We start from the raw sequence: 15028 nt of genomic DNA, 5'->3' as shown, positions 1-15028 counted from the left end.
CCCCGCGGCGCGCCGCCGCCCGGAGCCCGGCCGCCATGAAGCAGCTGTGCTTGTGCGCCGCCGCCTCCTTAGCGGTAGGGCCTGGGAGGGGGCGCGGGAGGGGGCGCGCGGGGCCTCCTCCCCGGGCCGCCCTGGCCTAGACCCCCAGGCCCTGGAAGGATGGGTGTTTGCGGGGGTAGGGGTCGGGGAGACAGAGGTTGGGGGCAGCTTTGGGAGGCTGGACGGGATTTTGGGAGAGACTCATGGGGATGTTTGGGCAGACAATTTTAAAGACAGACGGGGGTCATTTAGGAGAATTTAGAGAACACTGAGGGGCAGTTTTGGGAAACAGGTTTGGAGACAGGTGGGGTCATTTGGGGGAACGGTTTGGAGGCTCTTTTGGTGGACAGTTTTTGGGAGAAGATATTGACATTGGAAGACAATTTCAAAGAACATTTGCAAGATTCTTTTGGAAGATATTTCAGGGCACAGTTTTTGGGAAAAGAGACTGCCGTTTGGAGAGCAATTTCAGAGAGCACTTGCCGAATGCGGTTGGAGGGCATTTTGGGGGACAGTTCTTCAGGCAGAATGGGCTCATTTAAGGGGATGATTTTGGAGAACATTTCAGGAATTTGAGGCGAGATTTTGGAATGAATTTCAGGCCGTTTCAGGGGACAGGTCTTGGGACTTGGAGGACAGTTGTGGCATTTCAGGGGGCAAGCATGGAAGGAAGGATGACAGGACAGTTCTGTGAGACATCGAAAAGGACCCTTTTTAGGGGTTCAGATGGGGAGACTTTGGAGGGTAATTTGGAGACACAGTTTGAAGGGGTGATGTTGAAAAGGCGACTTTTCACTAAGGGACAGGCTGGGGCCTAGGTACGGGGACAACTCTTTGGAAAGCGAGGCTGGGGCGGATCAGGGCATGGGAGGGTGCTGGCAGGGGGTGGACAGCTGGGGTGATGGACCTGGGGTCAGATGCCAGGGTGGGGGGAGCCGCAGGCTTGGGGACACTGTCTCAGGCCCCCGCCCAGGACCACCTCCCCTGCAGCTGCGGCTCAGCCCCACCGAGCTCGGCTCTTGCCCGCCCTGCGGCCCCTGCCCCATCCCGAAGCTGGCGGCCAGAGGCAGGCGCCAGGCAAGTGCCCAGGGGTGGGCGCCGAGAGCCTGGAGCCCCTGCCCGGGGGAGGGGGTCGGGGCAGCGGCTGACCCAGGCCCACGCGCCTCTGGGTGTGCCCTGCAGAGCCAGGACTGGAGCAAAAGTGACGAGCGACTCCTGCAGGCCGTGGAGAACAACGATGCAACGCGGGTGGTCGTCCTCATTGCCCGCAAGGGGCTGGTGCCCACGAAGCTGGACCCTGCGGGCAAGTCCGCGTGAGTGCCCACCCCCTGGACAACCAGATGGCTGAGGGGTGGCGGCAACCCTGTGGCTGACCCTTGACCTCTGACCTCCAGGTTCCACCTGGCGGCCATGAGGGGTGCAGCCAGCTGTCTGGAGGTGATGCTGGCACAGGGTGCCAATGTCATGAGCACGGATGGGGCAGGTACTACCCTCTGGGACCCAGGTGGTGGGGGAGGAACTCAGACCAGGTGCCCCAGGGTCCAGCCAGGCCCTGCTGAGAAAGAGGGGCTCCCTTCCCTGCCCCTTCACTGGCCCCAGGGAGCCTCAGGGGCATGTGGGGCTGCTGTGCCCAAGCCAGGTAAGTCGACTATTTGTGAATGGCCGTAAATATGGGGAGTAACTGGGACTCAGGCAGTGGTTGAGTCAGAGGAAGTAGCTAGACAGGGGAGTATCTGGGGCCTGGGGAAGTTTCTGAGGCTCAGGAGAGTAACTGGGACCTGGGATCAAGGAAGCGACTCAGGTGGCACCCGGGGCTGTGGGGACAGCTGGGATAATGGGAGAAACTGGGACCTGAGGTGCATCTGGGGTGTAGAAGTAGTTGGGGTCAAGGGAGTTACTGGAACACAGGAAGTACCTGGAATGTGGGGGAGAAGCTAGACTCCTGGGAGTATCTGAGCTTAGGAAGTATCTAGGGTTATGAGAATAGTAGGTAGTGCTTGAGGAATATCTGAGGTGCGTGAATAGCTGGGGTTCAGAGGTAGCTGGAGCTCTGGGAGTAGCTGAGACAAAAGGAGAATCTGGATGTATGACTTCACCAGGGACCTGAGGGAATTACTGAGATAGAATGAACGGCCAAAAGGAGTAGTTAGGGCTTAGTGGTTAGCTAGGTCTGGGGCATAGTCAGATCTGAAGTTTAGACATAGTAGGCATAGTAGCCGAGAGTTATGGAGTAGCTGGGGATTTGTAGAGTAACAAAGACAGGGACAGAGCTGGCACGTGGAATAGCAAGGGTATATACATTAAACCTGTTGCTGCTCAGTTGTTTCCAACTCATAGCGCCCCTAGAGGACAGAGTAGAACTGCACCAGAGGGTTTCCAAAGCTGTGATCTTTGCAGAAGCTGACTGCCACGTCTTTCTCCTAAAGAGTGGCTGGTGGGTTTGAACTGCCAACTTTTGGTTAGTAGCCACTGCGCCACCAGGGTTTCTTGGTATATAAGATTAGCAGGAGCATATAGAGTAACTGTGGGTTGTGGTGGGCATAGCTGGAGCTTGGGTGTAGTTGAGCATATGAAGTAGCTGGGGACGTGAGGATTAACTGGGGCAATAGGGCTTGAGAAGTAGGTAGGTGTGGAGTGTAGCTGAGATGGGATTGTCTGGGATACAGACTAGCTGTGGCTTGGAGAGTCTTCAGCCACAAGAGGTAGCGAGGTTTTGAAAAGCACTTGGGTTTTGGGGAATTGCCAGACACAGGGAAACGCATCATAAATATTTGACACAGGCTTGGGGAGCAGCTGGGAACTCCTTGAGTATCTGGTGCTCCAGTAAGTCTTCTCTCCTTTTAGGTTACAATGCCCTCCACCTGGCCGCCAAGTATGGGCACCCACAGTGCTTGAAGCAACTGCTACAGGTCATTAGCTTTCTGATCTCAGATACTCCCCAAATCTCAGATACTCCCTAGGCCCCCACTACTCCTGAGTTTCCAGCAATTCCCTGAACCCCTAGATACTCCCTGAACCCTAGATATTCCTTGATCTCCTTTTACTCTTGAGCCCCAGCTACTCCCTGAACAACCAGATACTCCTCAAGTGTCCAGCTACTTCCCACACCCAAGATATACTCCCAAGACCAGATACTTTCTGAGCCCCAGTGTCTCCCCAAACCCTAACTACTTTCTTAGTCACAGCCCCTCTCAGAGCTCTCAGCTACTCCCCAAATGCCCAGCTGCTTCTGCGCCCCCAGCTATTCCCTCTTGCTCACCAATGCCCATGAAAACAAAGAGGGTCACTTGGGAGCCCAAGAGGAGATGGACTCCACAGAGCGGAGGAGAGTAGGAAGGGGCGAGGCAAGGAGTCCGAAATACAGCTGAGCCCAGGGTGGAGGGGGGGTCCTAGAGAAATCAGGCAGCCAGGAGGTACGGCCCCACCTCCACTGAGCCGCCCTCTCCCCAGGCCCCCTGTGTGGTGGACGCCGTGGACAGCAGTGGGTGGACGGCCCTACATCACGCAGGTGGGTGCAGCTTGGCCCTGCCCTGCCCACCACAGCCCAGAGGGGGCCAGGCTTGGGGGTTATTCTGCCTGGGCCCTGGGGACCTACTGTGAACCTTCCTGCCTCCTCCTTCTCCTTTTTCAACAAGCACCTACTGTGTGCCAAGTACTGAGGCTCAGCATTAATCCTCACAGTGACCTCTCAAGCCACGGACTATTACCCCATTGGATGGACGGGGGCACCCAGGTCAACTGACCCCAAAGTGCAGCCTACTATGTGCCAGACCTGTCTGAGAACAATGGGGGTGACCTTGAGTCATGGTTCCTTTGAGGAACTAGGGAATCTTGGATGGCAAAGGTTGGGCAGCCAGCCCTTCGTAATCATCAAATCCAAACTCCTTCCTGGAGAGAGGGGCAGGGACCCACTCGGTCAAGCCAGAACCCAGCCCAAGGTCTGCCCACCACGCCCATAAGATTCGCATGACTTTCACTTCTGACTCAAGAAACATCTGTTCTTTTGAAAGCAATAAATTTGAGTTTGCTTTGGTGTTTTAGTCACGTTTAAAAGTGCTCTGCAGTTAGAGTACGCTGCCACCTAGTGGCGGCAATGCCTTTATTACATGATGGAAGCTCTTGGGTTTATTCATTCAACAATTATTTGCTGAGTGTCTGCTATCTGCCAGGCCCTGTTCAAAGCGTTGAAGATACAGCAGCAAACAAAACCCCATGACCTCTTGGTCACACAGCAGGTATTCAGCGTTTGTTGACTGAAAAATAGATTCTTGTGCTTTGTCAGACTGTACTGCAATATTCTGGGATTCAAACCCAGGGGATTCCAGAGGCCATGCTCTTATCTAGACTGGACAGTCTCCTGGGGAGCTTCCTTGCCTTCATTGACCCATTCACACAACAGCCAGAGGGATCTCTTCTAGACTGGACAGTCTCCTGGGGAGCTTCCTTGCCTTCATTGACCCGTTCACACAACAGCCAGAGGGATCTCTTAAAATAAATCTCTTAAAGTCATCTTAAATAGATGACGTCACTTGACTGCTTAAAACTGTCCCCTGGCTCACTGTTGCCCTCCTTCAAGGACCCGCAGGGTCTGGCCCTGCTGACTTCTCAGTGGCACCTTGCGCCATGCCCCCCTTCCCTCTTTGAGGCTCTGGACATACACATTTCCTCCCACTTCCTTGACCTTACCGCACTCTTTCCTACCTCAGGGCCTTTGCACATGCAGTTCCCTCTGCCTGACTCTTCCCTCCCCCTTTTCACCTTCAAAACTCAGCACTCAGATCAAACTCCGAGAAGCCTGCTCAACCCACCTAAGGTCAGATCTCTCGGGTAAAGTTTCTTAACAGTCTCTGTATGAGGGTTTGGCACCTAGTGGGTACACTGTGGAGTCCCTGGTGGCGCAAATGATTAAGCACTGGGCTACTAACCAAAAGGTTGGTGGTTAGAACCCACCCAGAGACGCATAAGAAAAAAGGCCTGGTGATCTGCTTCTGAAAGATCACAGCCATGAAAACCCTCTGGAGTGCAGTTCCACTCTGAAACACATGGGGTCGCCATGAGCCAGAATCGACTCAACAGCAAATGGTTAGGCACACAGTTTAAGTGCTGTTTGGATCAAAGAGGGGAAATGCATGAAAATCAGTTAAAGTTCTACCTTAAGAGGGAATCAGGGTCAAACGTGGAAGGAGCTTGGCATTGGGAGTCAGGAGACCAGGGTCCTAAACGTGACCCTATCTCTGACCCCACTGGGTGACCATGGGCCTGGGAATCATGCCTTTATTATTGATCTCCCAGGGGAGGTGGAGATTTCTCATGAAATAAAGGATAAGAATCACAACCCAGCAGAAGGCCCCCAGAAAATGTCTAAGCTTTGACCTATCTACTCTCCTTTTCTCTTTTACCAGTGGCTGGCGGCTGCCTCTCCTGCTCAGAATTGCTCTGCTCCTTTAAAGCACATCTGAACCCTCGAGATCGGGTGAGCCTCTGGGACCTTTTTGGGAAAGATACGGCACTTGCCGTATGCTGCCACTAAGTGGCAGCATCCCAGGCACTCTTTGCAAAGCGTGAGAAAGTTTGGAGTGACGCTCAGGGGCAGCCATATAGGTGTCATCACCTCCCAGGGTCAGCCTTTCATTCCCCCATTTCAGCCCTTCTTCCCCATCAGTCAGGTGCAACGCCCCTCATCATAGCGGCTCAGATGTGTCACGCGGATCTGTGCCGCCTCCTCCTGCAGCAAGGCGCTGCCGTGAATGACCAGGACCTGCAGGGCAGGTCAGTATCTTCCCTCCTGACCCATCTACCTTGTGCTGTGTGACTTTGGGCAAGTTTCTTAACCTCTCTGGTTAAAGGTGTGGGGGTTTGGGGATGTCCTCACCCCCTCAGTAACTCCCTACCCCAGTAGGACAGCCCTGATGCTGGCTTGTGAAGGGGCCAGCCCCGAAACAGTGGAGGCGCTGCTACAGGGCGGGGCCCAGCTTGGCATCACCGACTCGCTGGGCCAGGACGCAGCTCACTACGGCGCACTCGCGGGGGACAAACTCATCCTGCACCTCCTGCAAGAAGCAGCCCAGCGCCCCTCACCACCCAGCGGTATGCAGGCTCTGCTTTTGGGCAATGTCAAGTACCCCCATCTTCTAGGCAGGTGCATGCCACCCCCCTTCCGCCCTGTTGTAGACAGTTTTGAGGTGCCTCCTAATTGCTGCATTACACGGGCTCTGTGGCCCCTTTAACCCTGCTCAGGACAGTTTCAAGGAGCCCCAGAGCATTCAGGCTAGTGTGGGGTCTACTCTGTTGTTTTTTTTTTTTTTTTAATTGTGCTTTAAGTGAGAGTTTGCAGTTCAAGTCAGTTTCCCATACAAAAATTTATACACACATTGCTATGTGACCCTAGCTGCTCTCCCTATACTGTGACAGCACACTCCTCCTTTCCACCACGAATTCCCCGTGTCCATTCACCCAGCTCCTGACCCCCTCTGCCTTCTCATCTCCCCTCCGGACAGGAGCTGCCCATTTAGTTTCCTGTATCTACTTGAGCTGAGAAGCACACTCTTCACATTTTATGTCCCATAGTCCAGTCTAATCTTTGCCTGAAGAATTGGCTTTGGAAATGGTTTCAGTTCTGGGCTAACGGAGAGCCTGGGGGCCATGTCTTCCAGGGTCCCTCCAGTCTCAGTCAGACCATTAAGTCTGGTCTTTTTACTAGAATTTGAGTTCTGCCCCCACTTTCCTCCTGCTCCATCAGGGATGCTCTGCTGGGGATCCACTCTGTTTTAATGGGTCATCCTTAACCCTGGCTCTTTGCCTTCCCAAGAATTGGCACCACCCACCCCAGTCTGGAGATGCTACTGTCCTCTCCTTTTTGAGAGTTTCCAAGTCCCTCCTTCCAGCATTCTGACAAAGTGGTGAAGTCCTATCTTAAAAGTCCTGATTGTCAGGGAATTTGGAGGCCCCCACAAGTCCCCCGGGCCTGCTAATGCCCACCCTGGGACTGAGAATGGGGTCCCCAGAACAGAGTGCCTGATCCTGCTTCCCTGTCTCCCCTCCCTCCCAGGGGACGACTCAAGCGAGGCCTCATCTCAGGTATGGACCCCTAAACAGTTAGCGAGTCCCCCCCATACACACGCTACCCCCTACCCCTCCGAGCTTCATGGAAAGAGAAGGAAGAGATGAATCCCAGCCCCAGGGTTATGATACCCTGGAGGACCTGTTTGGAAAGAATGCTACCTTCAGGGTACGCTGCCACCAGGTGGCAGCAGCATCCACAGCATCATTCCCAGAAATGGGTGAGAATACTGGGAAATCATAGCGCTGGGGTGGAGTGATGGAGGGGACTGAGACTGGTGAGGGCTGGAGTAATCAAGGAAGCCTTTCTGGAGGAGGCAGGCCTGGCCTCTTTTCCCTCTCCCAGCTCAGCAGCACCTCAGCTCCACAGGGAAAGGAAACTCGTAGACAATTGGTCCAGCTGGGGAAAGAACCAAGGCACAGAGAGGGGCAGAGAGTGAAGAGTAAGATCCGGAACACTCAGGGAATGTTGTCTTGCCTCCTTTTATCCTGGGATAATTGAGGCTGAGAAAAGAAGGGACTTGCTTGGGGTCACGCAGGAAGGCAGGGTGGAGCTGGGGCTCGCTGAGCTGTTTTATTTGGGTGGGAGGCTGGCAGGTCCCCCATGTGTCCCCCTTCACCCCATCAGAACTCTGTGTCCAGCCGTGAGAAGCCAGGGGCCTCCAAGAAGCGGAAGGCGCCTCAGCCCCCCGCCAGCATCCCTATGCCGGTGAGAAATGCGCGGGCATGCGGGGAACACTGGTGCACCCCAGGGAGGGGAAGGAGGGAACTCTGGCTTAGGTGTGTGGGGACAGCTCTTTGGCCTCATTTAAAGGTGGTGGGTCCCTGGGGCGGGGGGACAGGATGACAGAGATGCCTACGAGGAGATCGTGCGGCTGCGGCAGGAGAGGGGCCGCCTGCTGCAGAAGATCAGGGGCCTGGAGCAGCACCAGGAGCGGAGGAAGCAGGAGGTGAGGGGCAGCCTGGGGCCAAGCCTGGGGCCGGGTGCAATTCTGGGGGTAAGGCTCCCCCCGCCTTTTTTTACCTGCCCTCCTCTCTACCCCTGGCTCACTCCGCTCCAGCCACAAGGGCCTGCTCGCTGCCCTTCCAACTCGCCAGGTACAATCCTGCCTCAGGGCCTTTGCACAGGCTGTTCCCTCTGCCTGGAATGCTCTTCCCCCGGAGACTCACCTGGCTTCTCCCTCCCCTCCTTCAGCTCTTTGCTCCAAAGGCCCCTTCTCAGAGAGACCTCCCCTGCCACCTTAATTTGAATTGTAACCCCCTCACTTCCAAGCCCCTTTCATTTTTATTCATAGCACGCGTCGCCATGGGGCATAGAATATATTTTATCCGCGGTCTCCCATGTGACTGTAAGCCCAAGAGGGCAGGCGTGGTTGACGGTGCCTGGCTCACAGTAGGGTTTGATAAACGTTTATCAGATGAATGAATATTTGAATGAGTGAGTGAACGAATGAATTAATGGACAAAAACAGAGTCTGGCATAGTTGGCACTTGATAAATACAGTCGATTGTCATTATTCATGTTCTATAAAGTCCCTGCAAATACTAAATTAGTAAATAACGAACCAGCCTTGTTCAGCTTCAACTGGGAACGTGCCGTCAGGCAACTCAAAATTTTCGCTACTCTGCGCATGATCATGGCTGCGAGCAAGTGCAGAAGCTCCGCACGTATTGATTTGGGGGTTACAGATAAATTTTAGCACATACAGAATCCACAAATAATGAGGATTGACTGTACTTAGTAATGATAGTGTGTGTGGTACACAGTAGGCGCTCAATCAATACTTGGTAATGAGTGAGTGGGCAGAATTATGCCTGGCACACAGTAGGCACTCACTGAATACTTGGTAATGAGTGAGTGGACAGAATAGTGTGGCACACAGCAGGCACTCAGTAAATACTTAGTAATCAGTGTGTGGGCAGAATAGCGCCTGGCGCACGGTAGGTGCTCAATAAATTCCTATGGGACAAGTGAGTGGGTGGAGCAGTACCCCGTGTGCCGTCGGTGCTCAGTGGGCACGTGTGCATGGAATGGAGGGTTGCTAAGCAGGAGGCGGGCAGGGACACCGCAAGCCCAGAATCCCACCCTCGTCCCCCTTCTCCTATCGACTGCAGGAGCCTGAGGCCAGCTCCCTCCACAGCCTGGAGAGACAGGTAGGTGGGGAAGGTGGGGGAGGAACGGGCGCCCCAGGCTGCCCAGTGATCCCCCCTGCGGGGTGCTCCTCCCAGAGGCCGGCTCAGTCCCCCACTGCTCTTCCAGGTGCAGGAGCTGCAGCAGCTGCTGGCGGAGAAGCAGGAGGAGAAGGAAAGCCTGGGCCGCGAGGTGGAGAGCCTGCAGAGCCGGCTGTCCCTGCTGGAGGTGGGCCTGTGGGGAGCGGGGGGCCAGGGAAGGGACGAGGGGCCAGGCGGGGCTCGGGGGGCCAGGCAGGAACCCCTCCCCTGCTGTGATTGCCTGACAAATGCACTGACACACAGTCTCACGCATGCAAACACACACACACAGCAGACAGACGTACTCAAACACACAATCCCATGCAGACAACACACTCACTCACAAATCCATGCACACGTGTATACAACAAACACCTCTCCCAGCCCACAGTCACGCCCTCCTGTACGCCAAGAGGTTGACAACCACACTCGTGCCAACACAACAGACACACGTCCTCAAACGCACAGTCACACACTGACGGCACACCCACCAATACATATGCGGCACACGTGGGCACTTCCCAAACCACACGAGAAGAGGGGGACAGGACCCTGAGCCGGACTCTGTCCCCGCCCCCAGAATGAGCGGGAGAACACCAGCTATGATGTGGCCACCCTGCAGGACGAGGAGGGGGAGCTGCCTGACTTCCTGGGTGAGCCCCCTACTCCCATCTTTCCCGCCCACTGGGGTCCAGAGCTACCCTTGCCCCCCTGTCCTGGGGTCCTGGGAGACAGTGCCTGAGCCCGAAGGTGTGGAGAGTACTTGAAGCTGGGATGGAGGTTGGCACTCACTTGTTACTCATTCCGTCACCTGAGCCTACCGTGGGGACCACCATGGCGACCCCCAGCTCCTCCCCCTGGGGCCCTGGGGCCTGATTCTGCGCCCTCCTCCAGGAGCTGAGGCGCTGCTCTCCAAGCAGCTGAGCCCGTCGGCCCAGGACCTCCTGGCCTCGCTGCAGGACCAGGTGGCCATGCTCACCAGACAGAACCAGGAGCTGATGGAGAAAATCCAGGTGGGGAAAGTGAGGCACAGGAGCTCTAACAACCTGGGGGTTTAGTCCCTGGGCTCTGGGCGGGTGTGTGGCCGGGTCTGGGGGCCAGGATGGGCAGGCCATCTTGCATCTTCACGGCCACTTCAGCGGCTGCCTGACTGTCTCCCTCCCTGCCCGTCAGATCCTGGAGAACTTTGAGAAGGATGAGGTGGAGGCGAATGACTTGGCCGAGGTCATCCCTCTGGTCCTCTACGACGCTCTCCGGGCAGAGTTTGACCAGCTCCACAGGCAGCACGCCGAAGCCCTGCGGGCGCTGGAGCAACGGGATGCCCAGGAGGCCTCTGGAGAGGAGGCGGTGGCCGAGGGGGCGGGCAAGGGTCGAGGAGTCAGGACCACCAAGAACGGGGCAACAAACACAGAGGTGAACGGTGCTGCAGCTCTGGAATCCAAAGTGAAGGGAGCAGGGACCACGGACGAGGAGCCTGCGGGGGCCAAAACCACAGAGGCCAGGGCTTTGGAAACAGCATCCACAGGGGCCGAGGCCACGGGAGCCACGGCCACAGAAACAGAGGGCTCAGGAGCTGCAGCTGTGGAAGCAAAGGCAGCCACGGGGGCCGAGGTCACAGAAGTGAAGGCTCCAGAAGAGGCAGAAATCACAGAGACAAAGGCCACAAGAGCTGAGGCCGCTGGTGTGGAGGCCACAAAGCTGAAAGCAGAGGAATCAGAGATGAAGGCCAGTGGATTGGGTGCCATGGAGGCAGAGCTCACAGGCACAGAGAACACGGATATGGAGGCCACGGGGGTGGAGGCCACGGCCCTGGGAGTCCCTGTTGGCCCCATCCTGCATCCAGGTGCAGCTGAGGCGTCGGAGAAGCTGCAAGCAGAGCTGGATACCAGGATCCGTGGCCTGGAGGAGGCGCTCCGGCAGCGGGAGCGGGAGGCAGCGGCTGAGCTGGAGGCAGCCCGTGGCAAGTGTGAGGCTGCAGAAGCCGAGGCGGGCCGGCTGCGGGAGCAGATGCGCGAGGCCAAGGGTGGCGGGGGCAGTGACAGCAGCGGGGGCAACACGGTCCAGCTGCGGGCAGCCCTGGAGCAGGCCCGGGAGGACCTCCGGGACCGGGACTCTCGCCTCCGGGAGCTGGAGGCGGCCTCAGCCTGGCTGGACGAGTCCCGAGCCGGCCGGCTGCTGGCTGAGGAGGAGGCCCGGGGCCTGCGGGCCGAGCTGGCCCAGCAGGAGGAGATGCGGCTGGAGCAGAGCCGGGAGCTGGAGGTGCTTCGGGAGCAACTGGCCACTGCCACGGCCTCTGAGGAGCAGCAGCGGGCAGCAGCCGCCGACCTGAGCCAGGCTCGGGACGCGGCCGAGGCTCGGGCCACTGAACTGGCCGCAGCCTGCGAGGAGGCCCGACAGAGCCTAGCAGAGCTGCGTGAGGCCTCCGAGGCTCTCCGCCAGTCCTCTGTGCCGGCCTCCGAGCACCACCGGCTGCAGGAGGAGGCCCTGGAGCTGCGAGGCCGGGCAGCCAGCCTGGAGCAGGAGGTGGTGGCCACGGGCAAGGAGGCGGCCCGGCTCCGGGCAGAGCTGGAGCGTGAGCGTGTGGGCAGCGTGGCACTCTTGGAGCATGAGCGCATAGTGGGTGCGCTGCAGGCCGATGTGGCACGGCTGGAGGGGCAGCTGGAGGAGCTGGGACGACGCCACGAGAAGACCAGTGCTGAGGTCTTCCAGGTGAGCATGAGCAGACCCCCACTAGGCTCACTCGGGGCCAGTTTTGACCCTGCAGCCATGGAACATTTCGACCCCATCAGTTTTAACTCAGCAATTGACCCTGCAGCCAGACTGACCTCCTGAATGTTTCAACTTGTGTTTTGTTTTGTTTTGTTTTGTTTTAAAACCTTTTGGCTATTCGGACCCTATCTTTTTTTCTTTTAATGGTTTGTTTACAAAAACTTTGCATTTCCCAAGGTCATGAAAATAGTCCCCTATATTTTCTTCTGGTAGGTCTGTGTGTATGGTGTGAGGTAGGGGATCAGGTTCCAGTCCTTTTTTGTAAGCAGTGGATTGGTTTTTTGGCTCTGATGTTTTTACCTAACAGACATTTTGTCTGGTGGTCATTTTGACCCCATAGTTTTGACCTTGTTTTAATCTTCTAATCTTTTTTGAGCCTTCAAACATTCTGCAGGGAGGACACTGTGACTACAGATTTTTGATCTCAGTATTTTTAACCTGGTGAGCTTTGATGCTTTTTTAAATTTTTTTTGGTAAGTGCAGAGAATATTTTTTGACCCTGATGATGAACTTTTTGGACTCCATCTCTCTTCTCAAAAACAAAAAAAACGGCAGTTGTTTTAACAAACATATGAACATTCATTAATTGTTGTCATGGAAGCGTTTTTCTCTCTGGGTTTCTGCTTACTTATCTGTACAGTGGAGATAGGCACGCTGGTGGGGCAGCGGTTAAATGCTTGGCTCCTTATCCAAAGGTTCGCGCTTTGAACCCACCCAGCCGCTTTGTGCTGGGTGAAAGACCTGGCGATCTGCTCCCGTAAAGATTACAGCCTAAAAAACCCTGTGGGGCAGTTCAAGTCTGTCACATGAGGTCGCTATGAATCAAAACCAACTCAACAGCACCAAACAGCAACACATTGGAGATGATAATGGTTCCTAATTCTCGTGGGAGGATGAAATGGGCTAATTACTATACGCTATTTAGGACAGTGCCTGGTACATCATAAGTGCTCAGTAAATGCTAGCCAGAATAACTGTTTTTCCAAGGACATACCCTTTTAACCAGTTAAACCCTTGGTCTAATCCCTACAGTTCATGGTCCAACCTATTTCTTCCCATCTTCATGTTATTTTCTAAGATTTACCTTCCTCATCATCACTTCTTTTTTGGGGTAAATTTTATAAGTCTGATTTGATTCATCGATCAGTTTAGGTTTTTAAGTGTTCTAATTATTCATATAAGGAGCACTGGTGGCGCAGTGGTTAAGCACTCAGCTGCTAACCAAAAGGTTGGTGGTTTGACCCACCAGCTGCTCCGAGGGAGAAAGATGGGGCAATCAGCTTCTGTAGAGATTACAGCCTCGGAAACCCTATGCGGAAGTTCTACTCTGTCCTATAAGGTCACCGTGCGTCAAAAGCGACTTGATGGGCAATGGGAATTGTTAATAAGTAGCCAATCTGCACTAACTGGAAAATATAGTTATTATCTCTTTTCCCCTGGAGCTATTATTTCTATCAAGCCCAGTTTTCCCCCAGGATCAAATTTTGCAAACTTAACATTGCTCCAATCTTGATATTTTTGCAAAAATGCAGTCATCAACTTTTTGACAGTCATTTGCTTTTCATCCATTTCTTCCATTTTGTAAGAAATCTACAAACCTTTACACCTCTGGCAGGGAAAAATCATTGGTGATAGCAATAATAAATAATAACAATGACAATAATATCACCAATCCGAATATAGCTCTTACTACCTGCCAGGCACTGTTCTAAGCACATTCCATGTATTTGTTCATTTTATCTCACAACCACCGTAGGAAGTAGGGGGCTATTAGTATTCCCATTTTACAGATGAGGAAACTGAGTCAGAGAGAGATTAAGTCACTTGCCCAAGGCCACACAGCTGGCAGGCTGTAAGTGTATGGCAGGGTCATATGTTCCCAGTAGCAAGGGAAATCCAGAACTCTCATGGGTGAAACCACTTCAGGTCATTACTGAGTCTTGGGGTCAAACTGGTGGGATTTGAATGTCCTTGGGCCAAAACAGAAGGATTGGAAGAGCCAATGAGTTCAAGCATCTTTGGAGTCCACATGCCCTGAGGGTCCAGTCATCTTCAGCATTCAAATGTCCTTGGGGTCCAAATGTCCTCAGAGTCACACGTGGGCTTGGGCCGCAGGTGCAGCGGGAGGCACTGTTCATGAAGAGTGAGCGGCATGCAGCCGAGGCCCAGTTGGCCACAGTGGAGCAGCAGCTGCGGGGACTGCGTACTGAGGCCGAGAGGGCACGCCAGGCCCAGAGCCGTGCCCAGGAGGCCCTGGACAAGGCCAAAGAGAAGGACAAGAAGGTGGGTGCCCCCCTTCCGTGCTCAGGCCAGAGGGCCCCGCTCAGCTCTAAGACTATCCCACCTAGGAGGGGCTTCGGAAATCAGCCCATTTTGCAGATGGGAGACTGAGGCACAGAGAAGGGAGGGGCCTTAGCTGCAGCCACTGAGCTAGTCTGGCACACGGGTTATTGTTCCAGCTACACGTTATAACCACAGTAGCATTTATTGAGCGTTGACTGCAAGCCAGGCCACGTGCCACGCACTTAAAGCCACCTCAACACATTAAGATAGTAACACGTTAATGAATGGGCATGGCTTGTGCCAATAAAACTTTATTTAAAAGCCAGTTGCCATTGTCAAGTTGACTCCAACTCATGGTGACCCCGTGTGTGTCAGAGTAGAACTGTGATCCATAGGTGGTTTTCAGTGGCTCATTTTCCGGTTTCACTCATTAATCTTCACATCAAGTTCCCATAAAATAGGTGATTTTATTATCCCTATTTGAGGATAAGACTGAGACACAGAGAAGTGAAGCCACTTGCCCAGGGTCACACAGCCATGCAATATTTCCGCCAGGATTTGAAGTTCCTAAGTCATGTTCTTGACGATGATGGTAGTGATGGTGGTAGTGATGATGATGATGGTGATGGTGATGGTGATTGATGGTGATGGTGATGGTGATGGTGAT

The 15028-nt window shown here is 54.5% G+C and overlaps 1 protein-coding gene across 1 annotated transcript in view; it reads left to right on the top strand.

Annotated features, from left to right (window-relative positions):
• The window catches only part of ANKRD24 (ankyrin repeat domain 24), a 25989-nt gene that overhangs the window by 8323 nt on the left and 2638 nt on the right, over nucleotides 1-15028 (top strand). The window contains exons 2-18 of the mRNA XM_004378459.1: nucleotides 1030-1116; nucleotides 1222-1352; nucleotides 1434-1522; nucleotides 2884-2948; nucleotides 3490-3547; nucleotides 5442-5512; nucleotides 5702-5808; nucleotides 5939-6126; nucleotides 7088-7116; nucleotides 7727-7807; nucleotides 7941-8048; nucleotides 9214-9252; nucleotides 9359-9457; nucleotides 9890-9962; nucleotides 10204-10322; nucleotides 10483-12018; nucleotides 14194-14361. Of these exons, the coding sequence (XP_004378516.1) occupies nucleotides 1030-1116; nucleotides 1222-1352; nucleotides 1434-1522; nucleotides 2884-2948; nucleotides 3490-3547; nucleotides 5442-5512; nucleotides 5702-5808; nucleotides 5939-6126; nucleotides 7088-7116; nucleotides 7727-7807; nucleotides 7941-8048; nucleotides 9214-9252; nucleotides 9359-9457; nucleotides 9890-9962; nucleotides 10204-10322; nucleotides 10483-12018; nucleotides 14194-14361 (3048 nt within the window). The remainder of the gene's footprint in view (nucleotides 1-1029; nucleotides 1117-1221; nucleotides 1353-1433; nucleotides 1523-2883; nucleotides 2949-3489; nucleotides 3548-5441; nucleotides 5513-5701; nucleotides 5809-5938; nucleotides 6127-7087; nucleotides 7117-7726; nucleotides 7808-7940; nucleotides 8049-9213; nucleotides 9253-9358; nucleotides 9458-9889; nucleotides 9963-10203; nucleotides 10323-10482; nucleotides 12019-14193; nucleotides 14362-15028) is intronic.

Source organism: Trichechus manatus, unplaced genomic scaffold (genome assembly GCF_000243295.1).
Source record: "Trichechus manatus latirostris isolate Lorelei unplaced genomic scaffold, TriManLat1.0 scaffold00057, whole genome shotgun sequence".
Taxonomy (NCBI): Eukaryota; Metazoa; Chordata; class Mammalia; order Sirenia; family Trichechidae; genus Trichechus; species Trichechus manatus.
This window is presented reverse-complemented; position numbering and strand designations above follow the sequence as displayed.